We start from the raw sequence: 25,677 nt of genomic DNA, 5'->3' as shown, positions 1-25,677 counted from the left end.
TTACAAAAACATACCAGAAGGAAAGTAAACTATTAATTTGTTAAAGCGTGAACAAGGGAATGGAAAAAAAAATATATATATATATATATCTAATGGTCCTCGAAGAGCAGACAGACAAGGGAGCAAAGAGAAGGAAAGATACCACTGATTCCTCCAAATCGCACAGCCTAACTAGACTGATCAACCGTTTGTTACAACGCTCACTCTATGCTAAAAGAAAAAAAAGAATTAAATTAAAAAGTCATTAGGGAGTTAACATACAAAACAGTGCTTGTTTTCTATAATTAGACAAATGTTCGCCAGCCCTTTCACCTGAGCCAAACCGCCAGTGATTTCCACGAGACTTTGCACAGACAGACATATTCACCTGTTCAGCATCAGCTGCACAGGAAGGACCAGAGCTCTCTGCTCATTTTCATCTCTGAAACGGTCTTTATAATTTTATACACTCTCTTGGATGTAATTAGATACAAGACAGAAAGGCAAGGAAAGGCTTGATGCTCTTGCTGGTTATGAGGTGGAAGGATTTTTTTTTTATTTTGGTTGTAATGGGGAAAATCATAACTGACTTTCAATTCGGTCAGCTTTGTATGTTAACATGCTGACTGTAACCTGTCATTACCAACAAACAAAAAGACTTCTGTGCATGTAAAGGCAGCCTAGATTGTCATGCACTGTCACGGCTTTCTGGTTCCTTTAAGCCAGGTAAGTAAGAATTGATGTAACAGCGAAGTCGTAATTGATAAAGCACATATAAAAAACAAACAGACAATATGTATGTATGTATGCGTTTCCTTTTAGAATCTCACCATTTTAAAATGAAAAACAAATATTCTGATCATTTAGCTCCATAAATATTCTAATTATTTTTAATTGTAAAGAGTCAGAGCTTGGCCCCTCAGGGAACAAACTGACACAAGTATGTTTGTTTATACTATTTTAAAAAACAAACTGAACTTACTATAACAGCTTTAAAAAGGTAAAGTAGAAAACAGGCTTTCACACAGAAGAAAGATCAGAATTTAGATCTTAAGAATAACAGGATTCACAATAAAACCAGTTAATTACCATGTTTCATTGTTGTTTGAGATGCTGCTCCTATAGCTAAAATTACAGAACTTAAACCAATTCTGTCTATAGCATCAGCATGTGACATGAAAAACTTTGGTAAACTCCATACAACCATAAAAGATGGGGAGACATGTCAGACCAATAGCAAACATACATTTGATTTGAAAAGCAAACATTTAACCTTAATATTTTGTAACGTGAATTCTGACAATTCACTTTATTCTAGACTGTCATGTTTCCAGGAGCTAGTGTTATACGGAAAATAACATCCAAAACACCTGGCATTAGACATAACGTGAAGCACTAGACAACAACCTTTGGCTTTAGAAAGGAGCTTTGAAAATATGCACAGATTGCTTCTAAATTCAGAGAGTCCAGAGTCATATTATAGATATTTGCTCCTATAGGACTTAATTCTGATGAAGTTCTCTACAATGTCACCCCTTGCTGGCCGTTCTACAGAACGGCAGTGACGTCCATTACACACAAACCATTTGGCTACCAAGGCAGTAAGAAGTACAGCACTAGTAGATGGTAAAGGTGCCTACAAAATGGAGATGGAGCTAGTTAAAAGAAGGCAAGACAGAAGGAGCTTTGAGGAGCCTAAAGATAAAAAGTTATTTGAATAACTGCCTTTCCTCATCATTCTAGAATAACTCAGTAAACACTGTTCATATATTCTGCTACTACATGGAAAACATCTTTTCTGTATAATTTAATAGAAAACCTTTTTAGGCCAAGTTCTTTGATTGAATTACAGCAATCTTGATGATTCAGTTGATTAAACAAAAAAAAAAGACTAATAAAATAAAGGAATATCCATTGAGACCATTGAAACCCTCTTTAACAGAGCTGGCATTACCTATAATGAGCTACATTTGTTCTTCAGCTGTGAAACAGCACTCACCTCCTGAATGGTACTGCTTCCTGAGAAGTTGAGGTTGTACTCCCGCTGGACTTCTCGATGGGTGACAATCAGCATGAAGTTTTGATTTAATGACTCCTGCAGGGCGCTGAAATGGTCGAAAGAAAAACAAGAAAATCAGGGATAAGCATGTTATATCTTGTTTTACAGTTAGATGAAAAAACCCCAGGGTACCCTAAACTCTACGTGGACAAGTCCAGGCACAACATTATCATCTCTCTTTTCACTCTTAAATGCAAGGAAGCATGCTGAGAATGACCAAAGGCCATTCCTAAACTCCTTCCTTAATAAGGTGACTGCAGCCTTTAAAGCTCTTCGAATGTTAAGTAATCTCAAAATTGAGAGTCACATTATCTTCACAAACATGAGGTGTATTTAGCACTCATAATGCCATTACTACCAGGCTTGTAAGCATATTGACGACCAGACAAAATATCAAGCTAGAATGCACATTAAAAACTGATGGTGAGTAGAACAAGGCAAAGCATGCTCTCGCTTCTCTAAGGTTACCTGAAGCATAAACCAAAAGGAAATTCTTTCGCTTAGTTTCACTCAAAGCACATAAACCCAGCTAATTAGAACTGGAAAACTAACCGCAGCAGAATTTCTCATGTGCGTATTGAGCATTTAGAAAAGTTAGTTCTGCTCAAATTGTTTTAAATGTACATTAGAATATCCTTAATCATAAGATTTTTTTTTTTAAATTCATAAGATACAGATTAAACAGGCCAACTATCTGTTCGTGTTGTCACAAACTTGGATTTTTGTGATTTTCCTGCTAAGAAAACATCTGGATGTTAAAAAGGCATCCTGTTTGCTTAATTAGGTACAAAATTATGCAGCTATCTACTTTCCAGAATAGAAGGCAGGACTTCTGTTATAGACACGGCAATTACAGCTGCATACAGTCTTATATAGGCTGCAGAACTGCAGCAACACTGCAACACAGCTTGGATTTCTAAACAAGACTTAGGCAGCAGCCTTGACCTGTTCAGCAGCATATGGAATTAAATTTGGCTTATTCGATTCTTGTTTTAATCACATACTCTTAAAAGAATGACCAACTAAGGTTTCTTTCCTTCATATCTTCACTGGTCCATGACACTTCAACATGTCATTCCTCTTAGCAATAAAGGACAAATTCCGTACGCAGATGAGCACAGCTGTATCTTAAGATACAAGATGACAAGACAGAATGCTAGATTATTTGAGACCCCATTTGTTAGTTTTAACTTCTGCTGGAATTCCTGATGTGCAGTTTTGCTGCTCAGATGGTAAGGAACCCATGCAATACTCACTGGATGCTTTAGCAAGAGATGCACGATTTGCTTTAACATCTCAAGAAGAATTACCTTACAAAAATATCTGCACTCAGCAATTCGATTTGGACTCTGTGACATCTTAAACACAATAATCGCATACTACAAAACAAAATCACTAAGTGCTATTTCTCATCTTTTATGGTATTGTAACATGAAAGGTAAATTTAACTCGTTGTCTGTGCTAGGTATGATCAAATGTATGAGAGGCACTACAAATGTAACTGAAGTCATCTGTGCTGAACATGAATTTAGCCACACTTGTCACAAAATCTTGTAAGAAAAGGCCTAAAAAATTTTTAAATACTTAACAGTCCTTCAAAGGAGAAAAAAGAGTCCTGAAAAGTTGTAAGCCTATTTTCAAAGGTAATTCTAATCTGATCGATAACAGTAAGTTTAGCATCACCATAACCATATTTTCTTTTGGCAAATGTTCTTCTGGCAAATGTTCAATAGCAACTAAAATACCCTGCTGTGATTTTTCAGATTCGGATTTTTTATTTGTTTTCAGCAAATACTGGAGGCAAATGACGTATTTAATTGCTCTGAAAACATTAATTACAGCTTATGTGAATGTCTCTGGATTCCATACAGAATCACGCAGGCTCTGCTAGAGCTATCTGAAAATCTGTAGGTGCTCACTGGTAACATGAATCACGTTTTCATTCTGTAACTGATGTAAACATAGAATGGAATGGGCTTGTTCGATCCAACCTTCCAGCTCTCAAGGTGTGCATGATACACACGCTTCAGCACTATCCAAAATGCAGCACGCTAATAAAAAACATCTATCCACGGGAAAGGCTTTCCACTTTTCTATTTCATCTGGGTATGACAGCAGAGAGTAGAACAGAAACAGAACAGAACAGAAAAAAATACTCTTCGAACATGAAGGGCCTTAAAATTAAAAGCCTCAATTTTTGAGGTAACAATTTTGACACCTCTACTTTTTGTATTTCTAAACAACACAAGCAGAATGTTCTGAACAAGCAAATTCTCAGTAAAATCCAGAGCTAAATACAGTCAAAGAAGAGACTGAAAATTAAGCTGGCTTAAAAAAAAAAAAAGAACTGAGAAAAAGATTGTTAAAGTGCACAATTAATTGTTCACTATTTCTTCAGAAAAATAATGATGAGTATTACTTTTGCTTACATAGAAGTGCAGTGGTCAACAACTGACCTAATCCTTTGAGCTCCTATATTCAAAATTTCATATGCTCTGACAGCCATAAGACTGGAGAATGGGAGGAGGAAACAATGGCACATCTGATGGGCAGTTTGTGCCACTCACTCCCTACACAAACCAACACTCCACTGCGGGATGGGGTTGAACACGTAGATGGACAACCAGTGATGTAAGTCCCCTCCCCTATTAATTTTCTCCAGCAGCTAGAAATGTAATTACCCCAAATTATTTATGCCAATAGAACTCTGCTTGCAAAACACACATTGCCCTAAAATTATATCTTCAGCCATTAAAGCTATGACTGGATGTACAAAGTAAGTGTACCTAGAGAAGACTTCTCAATGACAGTAAGCAGAAGCTTACTCGTATTTCTTTTTAGGTGCACATAACCATATTTAGAAGACTGACTCTGAACACAACAAGTGTTTTTCTAAAAATGTGAAATTTCTAAAATCTCAGCTTCAGTGTTTGCACCAGTTTAATTTTCCTGCAAATGTTATCAGTTGACTACAATCTTCTGAATAAAACATCTGCATTTAAATTAAAAAGAAAAGAAAAAAAGAAATCTGGGTCAGACTCCAGGTCCTGTTAAAGTCAAGGCAGATTTTTTTTCCATCACTGCTAACAGAATTCACTAAATCTGAGAATTAATTAGTGGGAAAAGAAAATAAAATTCTAGAAACAGGATTGAAGTAGCCACTCCTCTCATACCATTTCCCCCCTACTTCAAACCCTAGCTGTCCAAAGCATTTGCTGATAGGTTATATAGTGCCATTAATTTTTTTTTTCCCTCAGCAGAATGATTAAACATTCATTATCCAGTACAGGAGGCAAGGGAACCTGATGGTATTTCGGAGCACCAATCTTCCGTTAGAGGAATTCGGCCTTGGAACAGAAGTCCAAGAACAGACAAAAGAAAATAGGCCTGAACACAGTCATTGCTCTGACCATTACAGCAAGACTTGGACCAGTTTAGGATTTTGTATGATCTGCCCTTGTAACGTTGGTTATTGGCATTATCACAATGCACAGAAACCTCAGGGATGGACCAGCATTCAGCTGGAGTTGAAACTCTACAATATGCAAACAAAAACGCTCCTCTTTGAAACCTAAACTTCAAGCAACAGAGGTTGCAAGGATTTTTTTTTTTTTACTAAACTCATAATATCAAAACTCAATTAAGAGTTTAGAAAGAGTTTATTCACTAGCTACTCCATCCAAATTCCAATACAGCACAATTTATAAACCACAAGTCTAATAAATTAAGAATAGAAACAATATCCAGCAAAAAATGCAACTATGCTTATCTTGGTGGGCAGCAACCGTTCAGTCTATGCAATGCTGAAGCAAGATAGTAATAGTATTGATATTTATTATATTTTAAGCTTCCAGTTTTACTGCTTTTCTATTGTTCTGTAACACAATATATAAAACAGATTGGTTGTATCTATTGTTAAGTGACTGCCTTAATGCTTTAATTTCTGATGTGATACTTGGTTTCTTACTAGCATTTTTCTTCGAAATTTTAGAAATATTTAAAGTTTTGAAACCAAAAGTATATCCTTAATCAATGAGCAGCAAATACTCCTTTTCTGTAAGTTTTTATGAAATACTTTCAGCATTTCCCATTAGGCAATATATTTCTCAGCCACATGAGATATCCCACAAAATCTCTGAATTTTATATAAATAGGTATGACACAAGGTAATTAACATTTCCATTTTAAACTTACAGATTTATACAAGCTCGTGTCAACAGAAGTCCAAATTTACTGTAATTACAGATTATTTACATTAAAACAAAATAAGAAATCAGTATGTAAATGTAATGTTTGTTGTAGCTAATGCAGCAGGAGGTGGTAGATTAGGTTCAAACAGCAATCAGTTAGCAAATCTGGCTAACATGTAAATGAGCAGAAGCCCTTTTGTTTACATTCTATTGCATTTTAAACTTCAGGATTTTTAAACTGTCTCATGAGCAGATGTGAAAATAAAACATTAATCTTACCATTCTTATTGAAGCTTTCAAAGTAACTAAAGCAAGGCACTGCTCCTGTCCAGCTAAACAGATAATACTAATAATTGGAGTTGCAGGTTACATCGTTCTTAATTAACACTCTGCTATAGTTGATAGCGTACAGCAAGACACCATGTCACAACCACCACTCCTCTGCAACAATCTAACACGCACACACGCATTCTCAGCAATATATGGACCATTACATCAAACGTGGGGCTTTTTACTCCTATCCACACAGACAGTGACATTTCTTAAATACAACGCAATTGCTTAGCAAAAATACATTATTTGTAATGATCACTAAGGTATGCACCTGGTCAAGGGCTTTTAGTTGTTTTGATCCTTCCAATGATTCATCAGGATAATGAAGTACCTAAGACTTTCAGCTATTAGCAAAAAAGTATAAATATAAAATACATTACTACCCATTAAAGTGACAACTGAAGAAAAAATTGAGAAAACATGCCTCCCAAAACATGCAACATAGAATGCAGACATAATCAGGACAACCTAGCCCCGTGGCCAGACTTGCACGCCAATGCTTTTGATGATCCCCTCTACTGCATTCTCCAAAACCCTTTCCCAGATCTAAGTATTTCAGGCTTTCAAAAAGCCTCGGAGGCAACAAAGGCAAGGAAAGTCCTCTGAGGAAGTGAAGAATCCCATCTGACAAAGCCGGTGCCAGGGATCTCTCCTCTCCTTGGACGATTAAACGATGGACATTCTTTGGTGCCCTTCATTTTAAGGCTGTTTTCCCAAAGAAATCATGTTTTTCCTCACCCACCTCTGAAGCTCATCTGGTACCTCTGAACATAATCACTAGTTTCAAGAAGGTCTGACAGCATTATACAGGTCTCAGAGACGGGCTGTAAAGCAACAGCTGGGTGAAGGAGAGGAACCCAAATTACCACCCATCTTAGTAAAAGACTGCAGTACAAGCATGGTATTTTTATACTCCCTCCAGCCAACTTCTAGCCAAGGATTAAAGAACTACCTACAACTCATGATGTCTCCTTTCCTTTGATATTACTTGGCTAACAGCTGAAGAACAGGGGCAGGGCAAGGTGTCTCTCTGTACAAGGCGGGGGGGAAATGGCATAGGTGCTACAAAATACAAGTGAAGAACTGGTGTTCAGTGTCAGAGGTAGGTGAGATCATGGGAAGCATGGAAGGAGAGAGTTGAATTACTGAAGCCACTGGAATGAGGCAAGAATTCACTAGAAATCAAGCTTCACTACGTCCACAACTCATGGAACATGTTGTTATTGTTCTGGGTATCATGCATGCATAAGCAAGGCTTTGCCCACTGAGATAGTGGAGCAGGGCATGCAACCCTACGGGTGGTATTTGACATTTAAATTTAATCTTTACACCTCAATTTACTAGCATGAGGTGGTAATTCACTGCGTTTCCATTACCCGTAACAGCTTTAGATATGCCACTTGATGAACAAAGATACCCTTAGAAGATTTTTTCCTTGTTTAAACTGCAGGATCACTTTGCCATCACATTCATCTGCTAGTTCAAGTCAGTTCTGGGTTAAGCCTACTCAGTCTATCACAATAAACTTCAATGCCTACATACCAGTATGTTGGAAAAGAATGTTTCAGACACTGTTCTCCCTCAGTGTCAAGAACAGGCACAAAGTGGAGTTTATAGAGCTGTGACCAGATTGTTCCTTTTAAGAAGGGCATATACATAAAAATGTCATGTACTGAAATCTCAGGCTTTTCAAATACCACTTTCTGGAGGTATTCAAATCACAACTATCTCTAGTTCAAAATAGAAGGCATTTGAAGAAAATGACAGATGAACTCAAAGTAAGAGGCAAAGTTCCTTAACGTCCATTAATAATAGATGTGAGCAGGACGCTTTTAAAAATTGTGGGTAACAAACTAATCTGAATAATAACTGACCTAACAGTAGGCAGTAAACAGTGTAACTCGGTTTGGTACGTTGCTTCAATTAGATGTTTTTTGATCTGCATTGATGCTTTAATTGGAGGCAAGCTTCCCCTTTCATCTAGAATTTATGACTTCAGGGAGATGATCTAGCCTTCAAATTATCCTTGTTTAAATAGCCACTAATTAATCATCGTTCGCTATCCCAAAGCTACCAACTTTATCTTTAAAATATCCAGCACTAATCTCCACTATGAAACAAGTATAAACTATAAAGGTACCGACCACTTTGATTTTAATAGCAAGTAAAGTTCTTTTAAACTACTCATCCAATAAAAAAGCCTAAGAACTGTTTTTAAACAGTTTGTTGTTATATATTGCAGTTGCAATAAACAACATTCTTCAGACCCCAGTTTTCTTTCCAGAATAGAAGACATTCAAATATGAAAAGATACCTAGGTAGAAAATTTTGAAATTGGAAATGGATTTAAAAAAAATTTAATAAACCCAAACAATTATGATCTACAGTGTTTTTCCACAGTATTTTCATTCTCCTTTGATTAGCTGCTTCAGTGCAGTGGCTAATTGTCCTCGCAGAGAACTGCAGCTCCTGTTTGCACATAGAGCTCCCTATCACTCTGCTCCCTCTGTTCCAGAGCCACTACTCCCTCTCTTAATGCTGCTTTTCTTTATTTCTGTAAGTCAGAGGATCATTCCTATTTCCTCCACAGACTACACGGCGATGTGCACAAGCACCTTTCAGTAGTACATAAACTGCTTTTAGTCTTTAGGAAACCAGTTATTTGTTTCTGTTGATTGTCAGAGAATTCCCTTCACCGGTAACACGACTGCATTTGTAGAATACTCTCCTATTGACTACATGGGCAGACAAACCACTCCCTCTCCAGCCAGCTTGAGGGCACTCCGGTCCAACCACCACGCAGTGTGACCCCTTCCCAGCACAGCCCCCACCCCGGACCCAGCAGTGCGGCTCTGCCAGGCCCAAGCGCTGGGCACCCTCTAGTGACAACCCAATGACATTCCTGTTGTCCTGGTACAGAGCACATCCCTTGGAGAAACAGAAAGGAACCAAAGTAATTACAAATTACATCACAAAAGACTCCATTTTCTACAAAATAATATTTCCTCTTCAAACCTTAGCAATACACATTGATATATGAACACTCACAGTGAGTGTTCACATCCGTAATAAAAGATACCCCACTTGCTTAGAGGAAATGATTTATTCAGCCTACGTACTTTGTAAAAGTCCAAGAAGATAAGATAAAGTAATGTAACTTTTGCACAGGAAGGAAAATTCTGATCTGCTGGCAATGATTTATACAAATTTACATTAAATGAACCAACAAAGAGTCATAGAATCACAGAACGGTTTGGGTTGGAAGGGACCTTCAAAGGTCACCCAGTCCAACTGCCCTGCAGGGAGCAGGGACATCCGCAACTAGAGCAGGTTGCCCAGAGTCCCACGCAACCTGACCTGGAATGGTTCCAGGGACAGGGCTTCTACCATCCTCACCAGAAAAAATTTCTTCTTTGTGTCTAGTCTGAATATCCAGTTTCAGTTTAAAACCAATAACGCACTAAACAACTTACGAATCGCCAGCTCTCATTTCCACAGGGACTAGACTTGTGTTAAAGCCATTGCATCTGGGAGGTGTAAAATCCTGTGTGTATGTAAGCGGCTCATGTTCCCCACCAAGGTTTTAAAAAAATGTAACCACCTTCTTTTCAACAATGAGGTGCTGAGGTAGATCATCCCAGCACTTACTAGAGCAGTGAAATGCTGACCTTTTATTTACTGATTGCAGATTCCTGCAAGGATGCATGTGGCTTCATAAAAACCATACAAACCCAAATCTTACAAGTAGAATTTATGGCCAAAAGACTTACCCAGAATGACTTGAAGAAGGAGGAGGCAGGTCAGGCGTTAGAACATAAAGACTATTATTTTTTGGCAAGTGTAGAGTTTTTAAAACAGTCTGAGGGAAGAAAAATCATTATAAATATAAAACATCCTCCAATTCTTACATACTATTTTATTTCTTCTAATTCTTTATACTTATTTACAATACCACCAAATATTTTGTTTCAAGATACACTTAATGTTAGCTTTATAATATTCACTCCGTAGGTGGGCCCTGTTATATATTAAACCACAAACTGGAGTGATTTGTCCTGACCTTTTTTGCGACATTTTAATTTGAGTCCCTCATATGCCACCCACCCAAGACATCTAACACTGTTTGAAACTCACAATTCCTGCACTGTAATTCCCACCTACAGATGCTCACAGTGAAACCCCGAGTTCAGTTAACTGAAAACACAGTTGAAAACTTACACTATCATCTACATCTCCAGTCTTCCACCCTTTTAACAGCATTTTAGATGCAGGAATCTGAAGTTCATTCTCTAGAATATGCTTGATATCTCCTAAACAGAAAACAAAGAAAATATGTAAAATATACACACTTACTGCTTCATTTCAAACAGTACAGAGTTATAGTTAAAAAAATAAGAGCAAGGAAAGATTGACTATGAAAACCGCTTTAAGTTTCATCTCCCTTTTAACACACTTCAAACCCTATAGGATAACGGAGCTAAAAGACAAAATAATCAATCACACAAAGCATGAATCGTTGGAGAATCACATGGGCATTTGATGATTTGGACATACATTTGAAGAGCTCTGCAGTGCATATGCTAGACACACTGAACTCCGGATGCATGCAGATGCGATCTGGAGCAATGGACTTTGCCAGCAATAAAGAGGGTGCGTATTTTTGATAATTCCATGATCAATAGTCCTGACCTAAAGAACTGGAACGTTCATACAATTTAACTGCTCTGGCAGCTTTTACAATGTTTTGCACATTTCAATACTCTCCTCTCCCTGTAGTTATTACAGCCAAAATAATTCAGGTTGGAAGGTATCTCAGGAGCTCATCTAGCCCAAGCCCAGCTCAAGGTCTAGTTAGTCCAGTTTAGTCAAGGACTTGTCCACCTGACACTTGAACATCTCTAAGGATGGAAGTTTGACAACTTCTCTGGCCAACCTGTTCCAGTACTTCACCACTCTGCTCTGACTATTTTGCTGGCCTCTGCTAGACTCACCGCAGAACGCCAACATCTTTCTTGTACTGGGGACCTCAAAAATGCAGTCTGGCAAGTGCTGAATAGAGGGGAATAATTATTTCCCTGGATCCACTGGCTACATCTTGCTAACGCGGCCTAGGATGTGGCTGGCCCTCTTCACTGCCAGGGTGTACTGCTGATGCACCCCTAGATCCCTTTTTTTATAAATTTGCTTTCTAGCCTGTCAGCCCTCAGCCAGCTATCAGATGGGACAACATGGAATTATCTGATCCCAGACACAGGACTTCAACTTCCCTTTCTCTGAACTCCATCAGGCTCCTGTCAGACCACTTCTCCAGGCTGTCCTTGACCCTCTAAACAGCCTTGCCCTGCTGAATATCAGCCACTTCCTCTGATCTGGCATGCCTTGTGAACTTGCCAAGAGTGCTCACCTAGCAAAGGCGAGCAAAGGCAACTCAGGTTTTTAATAGAGACAGTAAGCAATACTGGCCCCAGGATCAACCTCTGAAGGACATCCCTAAATTAGCAACTGTTCACCAGTCAGACTTTGAGCCCAGCATTCCCAGCAACTATTTACCTACCTTATCAGCCCACTTATCCAGTCCTTATCTTAACAAGATGACTGCAAAAATACTGCAGAGAAGGTCAAAGGCCTTACTAAAGTCAAATTTCTCCTGTTCTCCTGTTGTCCATAGAGCCAGTCATCAAACCATAAAAGGCAAATAACATTGATTAGGCACAATTTGCCCTTAGCAAATCCATGCTGGCTGCTCCAAGTCACCACCTTTTCTTTCCTGTGCTCAAAGAGGGCTTCCAGAAAGATTTTCTCCATAATCTTCCCATAGATTGAGTTCAGCAGTCGCCACTGAACAGTAGGCTCCCATTTTCCCTAGCCCTTCTTTTCATGCTGATGTACTTGCATAAGCCCTTCTAATCTCTCAGTGGTTTCAGCTCCACCTGAGCTTTGGTCTTTCTAACTCCAAACCTGCATACTCCGGCAACATCTCTGTATTCCTCCTGGGTAGCCCATTACTACCTTCCACCTTCCGTGTACTCTCTTTTTGCATTTAGCTTAGTCAGAAATACTTTGTTCTTCTGCGCTGGCCTTCTGCCATGCTTGCTTCTCTTTCTGCATATTGGAAGGAACTGTTCTTGTGCTTTGAAGAGGTTGTCCTTGAAGATCAACCAGCTCACTTGGGCCCCTTTGCCCTCCAGGGCAGTCTCTCATGGGATCCTGCCAAGCAGACCTCTGAAAAAACCCAAAAATCTTCTTTCCTGAAGTCCACGGTTGAAATTCTACTATCTGCCTTGCTCATTCTCTCAGGAATTTAAACACCAGGCTGCCCTCTATCTTTATATGCCACATACAGATCTAAGTTCTACACTGACTGCCTTCTGCCTACAGCTTAATCCCTTACACCTGAAAGAAGTTAATAAGAAAAAAAGTACTACAGCGGCAAAACTCTGATTTGATCAGGCTTTTATATCTGCCTTGCATGGTTGCAACTCAGTGCAGTGCAGCAGAGGACATGCAGTGCCCATCAAGGACTGAAACCAACCTCCACTAGATGGCACCAGCCTATACCAAATCGACTCTGAAAGACTAAGAAGCATCAAGTTTCCATTTCAAAATGACATCAGAGATGTAAGGCTGCAACACTGAAAATGGTTTTAATCAACTATTTCTTCGTGTAGTTCCCTATTTTGATCTGTATAGAGTCTTCAGGAAGAATGAAAAATAAAAAAATCCTTCTTCCTCAGCAAAAATAAATTAACTCACGGTTTGGAGAGCGTAAAAAACAACATGCTCTGCAATACTAATGACAGCATATTTCTAACACACTTAGAAAATGCATCAGGTTTAGGATAAAGACAATACAACTGGCAAAGGAAATCTTAATTTGCATAAAAGAGTGAAGTAAAAATTGAAAAAAAGAAAAACGCAGTGATGTTCTTCACACTGGAAAGAATTCCTCTAATCTTGTCCCTAATCCTGCACAGAAAGAGATGCTGCACAGATTCGAAAAGGAAATGTCAAGATCATCCGCTCATTAGGAGATTGCATCTACACTAATCCTACCCCAAATTACATTCTCATGCCTCAACTTAATCAGTAATCTCCATTTTGTTTCTGAAGCAAGTTCATAAGAAAACTAGATTTCAAAATAAGTATGTAATAGATCACTAACCTTTACAAGGGATTAGTAAAATTTTGCTTTTTTAAAGCTGTAAAGAGATTTGAAAATAGTTAGTAGCTGTGGAAGCTGCATTTTCTGGGGGATTTTTTTGGTTTTGGTTTGGGGTTTTTTTTTTTTTTGAGAGGTTTTGCTTTCCCTTGCTTTTTAGGATTTGGATTTTTGGGGTTGGTTGGTCGGTCTATTTTTGTTTTAACAATTTTACCACAACAGTTTTCATGTCATTTTTACAAATTCTTACCAACTGTGGAGCTGTCTTCAAGTACTACATCCACATTCCTGTCTCTGTACTCAACCCTGAAGTCAAGCATTCGAGGTTGTCTTTCCACTATTTGTCTAGATGGCACTACATGGCGAAATGCTGAGGATGAGGAAGGAGTTGAAGAAGCTGCTGTAGAATGACTTGTGGGGCCATACGCTGGTCCATGTAAAGTCTCTCCACCGTACTCACTGAAAGGTATGCAGATAAAGAGAACAGCTTGATATGTTTAAATAAAAGTTAGCAAAGCAAAATGAACGGTACTATTCACTTACTAAGGTCCACAGCACACACCTCTTGAATAAACTACACTGTCATGTCTGGAAACATTGTTTTGTTAATTATTAGAAAATAACTTTCATATTAGCAATATTAATGTTCCAGGGACTGGGAAGTGCTATAGGAGAACAGCTTAGATGACAAACAAGCATTTAAGCAATTATTGCAGTCCAAAGTTTACTACGTAATTCATACTAGAATTATCTTGAAAAGAAGGATTATTTCCTGTTCCAGGACTCCTGTGATCATATAAAAATTGGCTCCATGGTAACAACCAGCTTTCTAAATCACTGGGCTGGTATCAAACAGAAATGAGAATAAGAAATAAAGCTTAAAATACTGCACATGGATTGGTATTTTCCAATACCAAATAGTGGCAAACAAGCCAGATATGAAAAGTTACGTACGTAAGGTAACTAAATTAAGATAAGGCGGTACCTATTGAAAAAATATCTAGAGTACAACAGTAATGCAATGTTGAATTTTAGCTTGCCTTTTAAGTTCAAAATCCTTCAAGCCTCCTGAACGTTCATATACAGGTGTGTCCATACCAGGCTCAAGGATACATACAGGTCAGAATAAATTGCAAAACCCTCGCTACCCAGAGGCACTTCAATCTTCCTCAGTGAGCCTCCCCACAAGCAGAGGGATTAGAAAACAAAGATAACAAAACATAAAATTTAAGGAACATTACTCCAGGTTTTTTTCATCACCCCAGTGATGTGCTGAAATTAAATTTGGAAAGCAAGAAACTTCACAGGGCAAGCCAAAAGCTTTGCCTTGTAGATGTTCTTACCAGGATGATTATTTGTCCTGGGTAGTTACAGAATATCATGATGGAGGATGCAAGCTATTAAAACATAACACTGAAGGAATGGAAACCAAGCAAAAGAGGATTTAGGAAATGCTGAGATGTAAGTTGTCTCATTTCCATTCTTAAACAGAAGTTATCTGAAAACTGCATTCTGCCCTTCTTGAGGATACTACAAGATCTCTCCATGGAAATGCTTCTTCCAGCAAGTAAAATCTGTCTCTTAGAGGACGCCTGAACTTAAGAAAGCATAAATGTGGATGGCATACATGTCACAGGAATGCAGAAACTATACACAAGCTATTGCAAATCCCATCATTGTGCCTTCCACATTTAAAAAAGAAAAACAGGTTGTGTTTGTAAAACAAGGGGCTCCTTCGCTTTTCACATCAGCAGACTCAGAAGGATGAGTTTCCAGCTACCCAGACCCACACTCAAAGACCTATGGCCAAAGACCCACTTCAGAAGGTACTCTAAAGAGTACAGGAAACAGTCTTATTTTCAGGATTTGAAAAATTAGTATGTTACTGTCTTAAATCTGACAGCCAACTATGAATTAAGTACTATAACCATTTTGTTAAAAGACCCAAGACGCAAAGAGAATCCTTATTCTTAGAACTTAGATTTTAATTTTCTTTTTAAACAACACAAATAAATTAGAAAACAAAATGTATTTTTCCCTTTCAATAAATTAACTTACTTCAAGTCCAGTTGTATTAATTCTATTTGATTCCACCACAAAAGGCACCCTCTGTATCTGACTAGCAACCTCTAACGTAACATAAAAAGCCTCGCATCAGTAAAATAAGCCACATCTGAAAACCAGGCTTCTAAGCCTTCTGAGCCTTCTTTTAAACCACTTCCATCGGAAAGTAAAAAAAAAATAAAAAGAAAAAAAAAAAGAAAATTGAGATAGATTTGACTGTAAGCGGACACTGGACCAGCCTGGTATCCAAGTCAGGAATAACCACTCCACAGCTCCTTCCCCCTGACTGAAGGGTTCCAAACACTCTGGTATTTTGAATATAAATACTCTGAGATCAGGACTTACTAACACTGGTAGAAAGAGTGCTCAACACAACCGAGACTTGAGCTCAAATGGACTAGGTTGGCCTTCAGGTAAATAAACATCTAGTAACTTTACTGAGCAAATAAGGCTTTACCCTGAACCAAAACCTGACTCAATTATAGCTTCAGTAAGCATTGACAGAGATGCCAAGACACCACTTTACCTACATTACGTATCTTGTTTCATCATTAAAATGAACTTTTTAAAATAGTGCATGGCATATTTTTCTAAACAAAATTTTAAACACTATTTTACTGCCTCTCTCAAGTAGCTCAATTCCTGTTCTGCTGTTTTCAATTGCCTCATCAGCACTTAGGAGCTCGTGCTTCAGTGACTTCAAGATATCTGGCATCAGTATACAAGCCCAAATTTAATTCAGAAGCTGAAAGAAAATCAGTAAAGCTACTTTTAGAAGGGAGCAACCCTACTTTATCTAACAAAGTATCTGCTGCCTGTAACACAATTTAAAAAACAAAACCAAAAAACAATCAACCCTACAAAAATGCAAACATTTTTAGCTGGGGACAGGGAGCCATAGAGTATCAATACCTTTAAAAATACATAAGGAAAAGGAAATTACAAACAAACAATAAAAAAACCCCACAGAATAAACTCTTGACATCCAAGAAAACATACCCAAATCCAGATCGAGTAAAGAGACAACCCTGCACAGAATGAACCAACAACCAATGACTTAAAAATAAAAATTAACTAATTTGTATAGGCGTTCAAGCTGCTCCTCCATCAGTATGGGAAAATGGAACATTTAATCAGCTTTTCCAGGAATAGAATTTGTGGCTCCAAACACTACTTTAAAAGTAGAATTTACATCAGCATCTTAGGACTCAGGAACAAAAAATACAACTATTACCCAGCATCATTCCTGTGTGTACTCCTCCAGCCTTCTGTGCTTACCTTTGTAGAATGCCATTTTCTTGCGGTATTACACCATTTATAGCTGCCTGAAAAGAGAAAACAAGGTTTGAGTCAAGTCTTCAGAGCAAAAAAATACATCAGAACTTCTGCAATACTTATTACAGCGATTAGCACGCTTTAAAATGTGCCATAAAATGTTCTCCATTCAGTGAATATTCTTGGCAAGTAATATTGTCATTAAAGTACTTGCATAAAATGAACACTATCTAAGTGAAAATGAACATGAAGCTTGGACTGCTATATGCGCGCGATGGATTTCCCAGGTGGAATACATGGGAATAAACTGCATGATCCATGCTCAGTACACTTGGTATGCTTGTACACACAGACAGCAAACATACTGCTGTCAAACCCATCAAGCCAAGGCAGCCAGACAGCACGGACTCAGCAAATCTGTTTTCCAGAAGTATCCAACCTGCACAGTCCCACAAACCACCCAGCTGAACACACACTGCATGCTGCAAGCCTGAGTGGTTCACAGATTGCTGAAGCCAGGGCAAGCAGCTGCCCAACAGCGCACACGCCTCCACCACACCTACGCCTTCCAGACGACCATCTTCAAGCTCGCACATACAAACACCATCTAGCCATGTGCCAGGGAATCACAGAAGTGACTAGCCCCACAGTTCAAACAATCTTCAGGTAGAAAAGGAAGTATTTTTAAAGCACGGTTTACACAGTTAAGTATCATCCTATCCTATCCAGACCATCAGAATAAACAAACTATGACTTAAAGTACAAACCAGCAAGCTGCACTCAGTTTTGGGTTTATTTGAAATTACAGAGTTATCTATAAAAAACATCCTCATTAATTCTATCTCATATTAACATGCATTCTTTGTAAAATATCCACGACACATCCCTGCTGCAAGTCCAAAACCCCACTACTGACAAAAATCATCCTCTCCGCTTGTTACAGAATTGTTCCATTCTATGTTGCAGAAAGTTTAAATGTATTTCCAGCACATCTGATGCTAGAGAAGTTTTCCATAAACTTTTAAATTATACCTAAATCAGGATGAGGGGAAAACTTACAAAGCAAGTAAGACTCACTTCAACCATATTTAAAAGACGACTTATTCCAGACTGCTTTATACCACCAAAAAGGTGTTCTAAAATCACCTCATTGCTAGGATTTTCAGATTTTAGAAGCAGTGAAAGTGATACCATGTGAGATGGTGAAGACAGTTTATATATTTTACTCCTCAGCTGATTAAACTTTATTCTGATCTTTGTTAGAAGGCACTGGTGTGAAGATGCTGGAACTCTGCTTAACTTCAGCCTTTTAATCCTAGCCCAGCAATGGACAGATAAGGTGGAATAGCATGCGAGGGAATTTGACAAGGAATGAGAAGGAATTAAAAAACCAGTCTAGAGAGGAGAAAAAACAGACCTTGAAAGACTAATTCTATTTCTGCTCTTTGATGATCTTCATAATCACTATTGTGTTGACAGGTACATAGTTGTTAGGCTTTACAGTGAGATTAAAGGGAGCTTGTAGCATCCCACTCGTCTCCAGCAGCCACTCATGCATTTCCACTATCACAGCTTCTAAGAGCCATTCCTGTATGTCAGATGTACCTGATGTGCTGGCCAGAATACCTGGGGAATGAGTGTCTGGTCCCTGATGAAGAGGAGAGCGCTGACATTTAGAAACTCATAGATTCCCTGGTAGTCCGGGTGGGCAAAGCCATATACTGCAACTGAACTATGGACAGTCATCAGCTATCAATATAATTTCCACAAACTAACATGAAAAAAAAAACAAACCAACCAGCTTGAGTGCTTAATAAACGCAAAAAATGGATGAAATAAAGATTTAAATGCTATGGTTTATTTTTCTCTGAATATATAAACTTGATTTTTCTATAATTTTCATTAATAGTTAAGGCTACATAAAATCAAAAAGCACTGCTGCTGAATTCAGCTAAGTAACTATGATATTTCAATAAGATATTTATCATAGAAACAAATATTGTATAAATAATAGGGAAAAAGCAGACAAGGAAAAGGGTCACAAGTATCTAAAAGCTGCAGCAACTACCCATGAGGTTGCATCAAACTACAGTGAAAACAAAATTTCCTACCAGATCAGTGTTTAAATGAGTTTATCCACCATACATGGCAATAATCAGTGGTTTCTTCTTAACAACATGTCTCATTTATCATCATTTTGGGTTTTACACAGCTCTTGATCATGTGCATTTAACAAACCTCCACGAAAAAGTGGGAGGTTTGGTTTTGTTTGGGTTTTTCTGGATTTGCAAACACAGACAAACACGCGCACACCCCCCATACTCTACAGCAACATATATTTTGCTCCTGTTAACAAACAGGTAAAGAGAAAAACATCCTCTATTTTGCATCTGTGGGATAGAGAGAGCAAATAGAGGTTTTTCACCACAGGACCTACACTAAAAATGATCTGCTGGTGCATCAGAATTCTCTTTACTCGGAGAAAAAGCAGCTCTCCAGCTATTAAGAAATATGACACAGCATGGCATTTGCACTCTTCTCTTAAAGCTCATATCAGTCTCAGAGGATTACATCAGCTCAAACTTTTCCTAAGTCTAGTTAGAAGGGTTAAATACTATAGAGGCTCCAAGCTATTTTCTTTAAAACCAAATAACTCACTTGTTCACGTCCCCAGTTTTGTAAACTTGATGACATTTAAGGGGCACAGCAGTAAGAAAAAACAGCAGCAGCATTATGTACTTTTTTTGATGGAAAGACCTCTATTAACCACACTGTAAAAATAAAGAGTCTGGACACTGTTTGTTAAGCAAGATGGAAGACTAAAATTATGTAGATAGCAAATGGTAGCAGTGCACATGTAGATACTGCATAAATATTAAATATCAATGTTCTTAGAAGACATCTACAAGCAGACCCTGCAAAGAAAATAAGAAAAAGGAACAACCATCTGCTTTAGACAGAGATAGGTTGTGACTATTAAAAAAAAAAAAAAAAAAAAAAAAAAAAAAAAAAAAAAAAAAAAAAAAAAAAAAAAAAAAACACCACCATACTTTTTTTAAAAAGAACAAGTTATTAAGACAAGATCTGTTCCGGACTGTTCTTCCCCAATGTCAGTCCCCTTTGAGAGAGGATCAGGTCTCTATCATTAAGCAAACACTCAAAGATACTAAATTTTTTAATCTTTCTAAACAGGGATCATTTGATCATCAGAAACAGTGTGTGCAACTAATATATGGCAATTAAAAAGATGTAATACCCTTGAAACAATTTTAATAACAGGTGTATTAAATCGTTCACGGGTTTTTAAATATAAAGATACCACGTTTGGCTCAGAAAATGTCTTCAGCTTCCAATAACCTGTTGCTGACAGCACTACCAGGGAAGTAGCACTCCATGCTTACACGCTCCCACTGTATCTCATATCCACGAGAGTCACTGCTGAGGATGGGGTACCACAGCTTCCACAGGTATTTGCCTATTGTAATGCTATCGCTATTTAAAGAGTGAAGCTCATCTTAAAGGGAAAATTACAGCGGTTTTGTAAGATTTTTCCCAAAGCCAGGAATTTCAGGTGTGTCTCAGTGCTATCCATACACAAACTCTGCCATTACACTCCTCCAACTTGGAACAAAGGAACAGAAGCAAGGACATACTTATTCTTTTGATTACAACATACAAATAACTACCAGGCCCACAACTTATTTGAGGAAATTGTACACCAAATAGAGTTATTCTTGACTTATACATTTAGAGATATCAATCACATATCCAGGAATTGAAACAGTTTAAGAATTAAGCGCTGCATGACCTGATCTAATTGGACCTGCTTTGGACCAGATTGACATCCCAAAATAACTTCACGCTCTGTTCCTCCATCATCCAAAACCACAAGATATGTTGATAAACACTATTGAGATTCTTGTTCATTAAAATGAATGGGAAGGCAGGAATATGATATAAAACTTGACTGATGAGTGCCAATTACAAAGGTTAAGGTAACAATAGTTTTTTTGCTGTTTGTTTCAGCAGCAAGCTTCCAAATTACAGTATCAAAATATATCAAATCCAACTTTTGTATTCTGCAAACATAGGAAACAATAAAGCAGGAGGGTTAATGAAAGGTTACCAAATTCATTAATAGTTTGGGAAACCCAGAAACTCTGCAGTATTCCACAAACCTTGTGAAATTATTTAAGTGCCCCAAGAACTTGGTGAAACAGACTGAAATGTAAAGCTCCCCATCAAGGAAATACTAACTGAGATAGATTAGGTCAGTTCTGACTAAATGTGACCATCTTTCCTAAGTACAAAACAGTGTTAGTTAGAAAACCACGAACCACCATTTCTTAATAATCTCATGAAGCAACAATGTTGATGACCTCTCTCAAAATCAGATAATCATAGCACTAACCGTTTAAAAGCAATTAAGCACATCTTACATTGACTCTCATCCCAGGAGGATGAGGGTCCTATGAATAATGATGAATGAACTGTGCTGGTTGAGAGAGCACAAACATTAAAGTTTAAAACACTCGGTGATTATCACCAAGTTTGAAGATGGACTGGATTTGCCAGTCATATTATTCAAAAGCAGCAGTTGACACATATTGGTTGTATATCCAAATGAGGCAGGGAATGCCTTCCTCTCCGTGAACTACAGATGGGAGGTAGGTTTTACATTTCCGGAATTCAAGAGTGATGTTTAGATGAATTATCTTTGGAGTTAAAAGCAGACCCAGGCAGTTAAAAGCTTTTGCAGTGGGTGAGGTGGGAGAAGATCCTCCTGATGGCCACCTCTTATTCCCTCTCCTTTCCCATCTCCATATCACACAACAGCTTTGACTATACAGATGCTACCCTAGATACAGATCCGTTGAAACTGTCCCCATTCAAACCTCTACCCCAATAAAGAACAAGAATTTTACAAAGCACAACATACCATCAGCTTTCCAAAACAGGATATTAAAAACCACATCTCTCATCATCATCATGGCTTGGCTTCGCGGACGAAGATTTGGGAAGGGCTTTACTCACGCTTACTGCAAGCGCGCTGATGGCTGCAAAGGCCAATGCAGGACAGGCAAGTCCAGTTGCAAAAAGCACAGCGGAAGGTCTCCTTGGGTGGTACAGTCGAGGCACGGTTCTTTCTGTGTTGTCTTTTCTCCTCAAGACTGATTCTACGTGTGCTCTCAAAGGAGGCAGCAGCGTTACAAAGCACAACATACCATCAGCTTTCCAAAACAGGGTATTAAAAACCACATCTCTAAGCAGAAGAAGAAAGCAAGTTCGGGCAGCATGATGCTAGAAGAACAACCCTTTCAGAAGAAGAGGCTTGAGAGATGTAAATACCATGCACATGTGAAAGCTGCATGGGTTTCATTGAGGTAAATAACCGTATCAGCTTAACACAACCAGGACAATTTAGTTTATGAATGAATTGGCTCACACAGAATTTTAAAAGCCTATTTTCAGGTTTGACCGAATTCAGCGAGTAAGACCACTTCAGCCTACTTAAAGCCCACACAGAGCTTTACATTTGTTCAGCTGAAAATTCAGGTTTCCATTAAATAAACACAATACACAAATGAGACAGAGACAGAGGGTGACAGGAACTGCCACAGGAGATGATCTAACCCGAAATCCAAAGATGTCAAAGCAGTATCAACTGCTTCAGAAAGTCACAGGGAAATACAATGGAGCAACTTGCTCATGGGGCATTTTCTCCTAACCCCCCTATTCTCTGTGGGTCTGACACATTCAGATTTCTAGTCATAATCATTTTTTTGCTGTATTCCACTGAATATAATAGCCTCAAAACCCACATATTTAATTATTTCTATGAAATCCAGCAAAAGCTTTCTTTGATGAAAGCATTCATTTATTATGACTTTCAAAAACCTACATTCTTCCCCAAATGCTACAACTCAGATTTTACACATACTTTTCTTTTAAATATCTGGTAATTTAAAAAAAAATTCTGCATTTTGTGTCTTTCCTGCTCTATATAATAGAAATATAATTTCTTCCTATTATATATTTAAAGTCTTCTAGATATAAAAATACTTCTCTCGAACAATTTAGAAAGTTTACCCATGCTGTTTTCTACATTAGCAGAAGTGAACACAGCTCCCTGTCTTATAGAAAGGGGCGCTAGCTGCTTTTAGGACTTTATGTTGAAATATAACCAAAAAACAGTTGTTTTGTTGTTTGACACTACAAAACAAATAGAACCCATTTTAATATCTGACTGACCCTTCCAGCATTTAATCTTAGATTTATTTCTCAGTCTGATTACACAAGTGAATATAACACTACAATCTACACACAAAACCTTGCTATAGGTGACACCCAAGATGAATGCAGTGTGGTTTTAGGCTCTGTAGATTAAAAAGATATACCGTTATATTCTGGAGATATCAGCCAGTATTCCTTTGTGTTATCAATCCATCCTGCTTGAGGATCACTCAAGAGTTGTTGAATTCAAACAAATGTATTTTTATAAAAGCTTAAAGTGTAATGAATTATACTAAAAGGCCCCATTAAGCAATCTATAATACAATAGCAAAATTATTTCTTAGCTCTTGTGTTTTATTATATATTTCCACAACATGAAAAAGGTCATTTTTACTACTCTGTTTACAGTTGTAATTCCATTCCAATTAATTCTACTCCTAATTCGGGCTAAATGTGGTATTCCCCCAGAAATACAATATTCTTGCTCTAATTTTGATGCTTTCACATGATAAATTGCTTATTCTAAAGGTTTAAAATCCATTACTTCATTTGGTATTCAAACAAAATAAATAGATTATAAAACTCAAAATGCTTTGTACAACGGGGAGCTTAAAATAAAATGAGGAAACAAACCCCCAAACTGAACAATCAGTATCCAGAGAGGAAAACCAAACAATTAAATGAGAAGGGATAAATGAAAGCATTAGTGAGACAGAACATGCATGAAAGGACCAAAAAAGCAAAAGTGAATTTTAAATTGCTTCTGCACTATAAATCTGCATGACGAAGGAACATACTTTTATATGCAACAGCAAAGCAAAACAGGAGAAGTGCAAAGATTTATTAGTTCCTTTTGAGCACAGAAGTATTTCTTATAAAGAAACGGATTTGCAGGGTTCTGCTATGTGCATACGTTTCAGTCAGAACAGTAACTGTTTTGAAACAATGCTCCCCTACTAATTTTGGGTTGGCAAATAATAATTTGGGCTTTTATTTCCAACAGAACTGATAATAACAGGTAATGCCAGGTGCAGACATGCCAAAACATTTGTTCTAGCTGTTGATACTGTGATTTCAGGAAACTGGGAAAAAAGTACGACTATGCCTAGACTTTTCTTGGGATCAGTTACAACAATAAAAAACAAAATTTGGGAGTGAAGAGCAGAAGTTTTACTAACTGATGCTGACAAAAACATACCGTAAGTATTCATCAAATACTGCAGTCAATCTGGGTTAATAAAATAAAGATATACTGAAATCAGCCATAACACAATCACTTCTTTCTGCCCCAAGACATTGAGATTGTATTATGAGATTCCCAAGCAGAAGAACATGGCTTTTGTGCAGTTTTCTGCAACCATGAAATCTTGCCTGTAACAGGCAAGTCTGTGATGTGCTATTCTAAACAAGAAATTCCATAAAACCTTCTGCAGAAATACCAGTTATTTTAGACCCAAGGCTTTTTACAAACAAGATATCCTATCACCTTCCTGCATACACAGCTACTTTGAAACCATTACTTTAACAAGTAATGTCTGCGATGAGTTTTAAGTTATAAAAAGTATTATTTGGTTTGGATTTTGAAACGAAGGCAATAATATTTAAATTTAAAAATTACTGATTGTGTCCCAGTAGTAACAGAAGCAACCTCTACCTTTGTTATCTTTGGCAGGCTGTTCAAGGCAAAGAAACGAGTCAGCCTTTTCCTGTAGCTTGTGTTATACTCGCTGGCGTTTCCCCAGCTTTGCAAGTCTCAAAGTATTTCCAAGTCCTGGACGTGAAGTTACACCCACAAAGTTTTCAGAGAATGCCAACATTTGTCCCCATCGTGGTTAAAATTTAACCAAAAGCTGTAATTGAACTACAATGAAATGTCTTCTATGCATTCTGCTTTATTTCAGCTTGCTTTCTTTACAACAAATATACTTCATGAAAAGCTGCTGAACAATAGAATTGCTAATAAAGCAAAAAATTAACATTTCATCAAAAAATGCCACATGAATATATTCATACAGATGATTCACTTCATCAGCAAGAGAGCACGCGTTGAAATAGTTTACAATTAGCACCCTAGATGTGGTTTCCCATTTCTCCCTACTTCTTTGGTGGCTTCAGCAAACTTTTTCCTGTAGCTCCTACAACATGCCGAAATGCGCTAGGAAGCCTTTCAACAGTCAGACGTACTTCTATAATCCTGGGAACAAAACCCATGTTTTGCACTGTTCTTTTAATTTTATATTGTCACGCCATAATTCTCAAAACGAAGTGCAATCTCAATAATAAATTTATACCTGGATGTCTTTTCCTACCATAATGAAAAGAAATAAGATGAACAGGTTTCGTGGATCAGTATCTATCCAAGCTGAAACTCTATATCAGCAGGA

The 25,677-nt window shown here is 37.8% G+C and overlaps 1 protein-coding gene across 1 annotated transcript in view; it reads right to left on the bottom strand.

The window, feature by feature from the left end:
- The window catches only part of FAF1 (Fas (TNFRSF6) associated factor 1), a 165,751-nt gene that overhangs the window by 114,225 nt on the left and 25,849 nt on the right, over positions 1-25,677 (bottom strand). The window contains exons 3-7 of the mRNA XM_010131516.1: positions 17,063-17,109; positions 13,971-14,179; positions 10,780-10,871; positions 10,332-10,420; positions 1,979-2,084 (exon numbers count right to left, since the gene is read on the bottom strand). Coding sequence (XP_010129818.1) covers positions 1,979-2,084; positions 10,332-10,420; positions 10,780-10,871; positions 13,971-14,179; positions 17,063-17,109 — 543 coding nt within the window. The remainder of the gene's footprint in view (positions 1-1,978; positions 2,085-10,331; positions 10,421-10,779; positions 10,872-13,970; positions 14,180-17,062; positions 17,110-25,677) is intronic.

The sequence above is a fragment of the Buceros rhinoceros genome, unplaced genomic scaffold (assembly GCF_000710305.1).
Source record: "Buceros rhinoceros silvestris isolate BGI_N320 unplaced genomic scaffold, ASM71030v1 scaffold11372, whole genome shotgun sequence".
Classification (NCBI taxonomy): domain Eukaryota; kingdom Metazoa; phylum Chordata; class Aves; order Bucerotiformes; family Bucerotidae; genus Buceros; species Buceros rhinoceros.
This window is presented reverse-complemented; position numbering and strand designations above follow the sequence as displayed.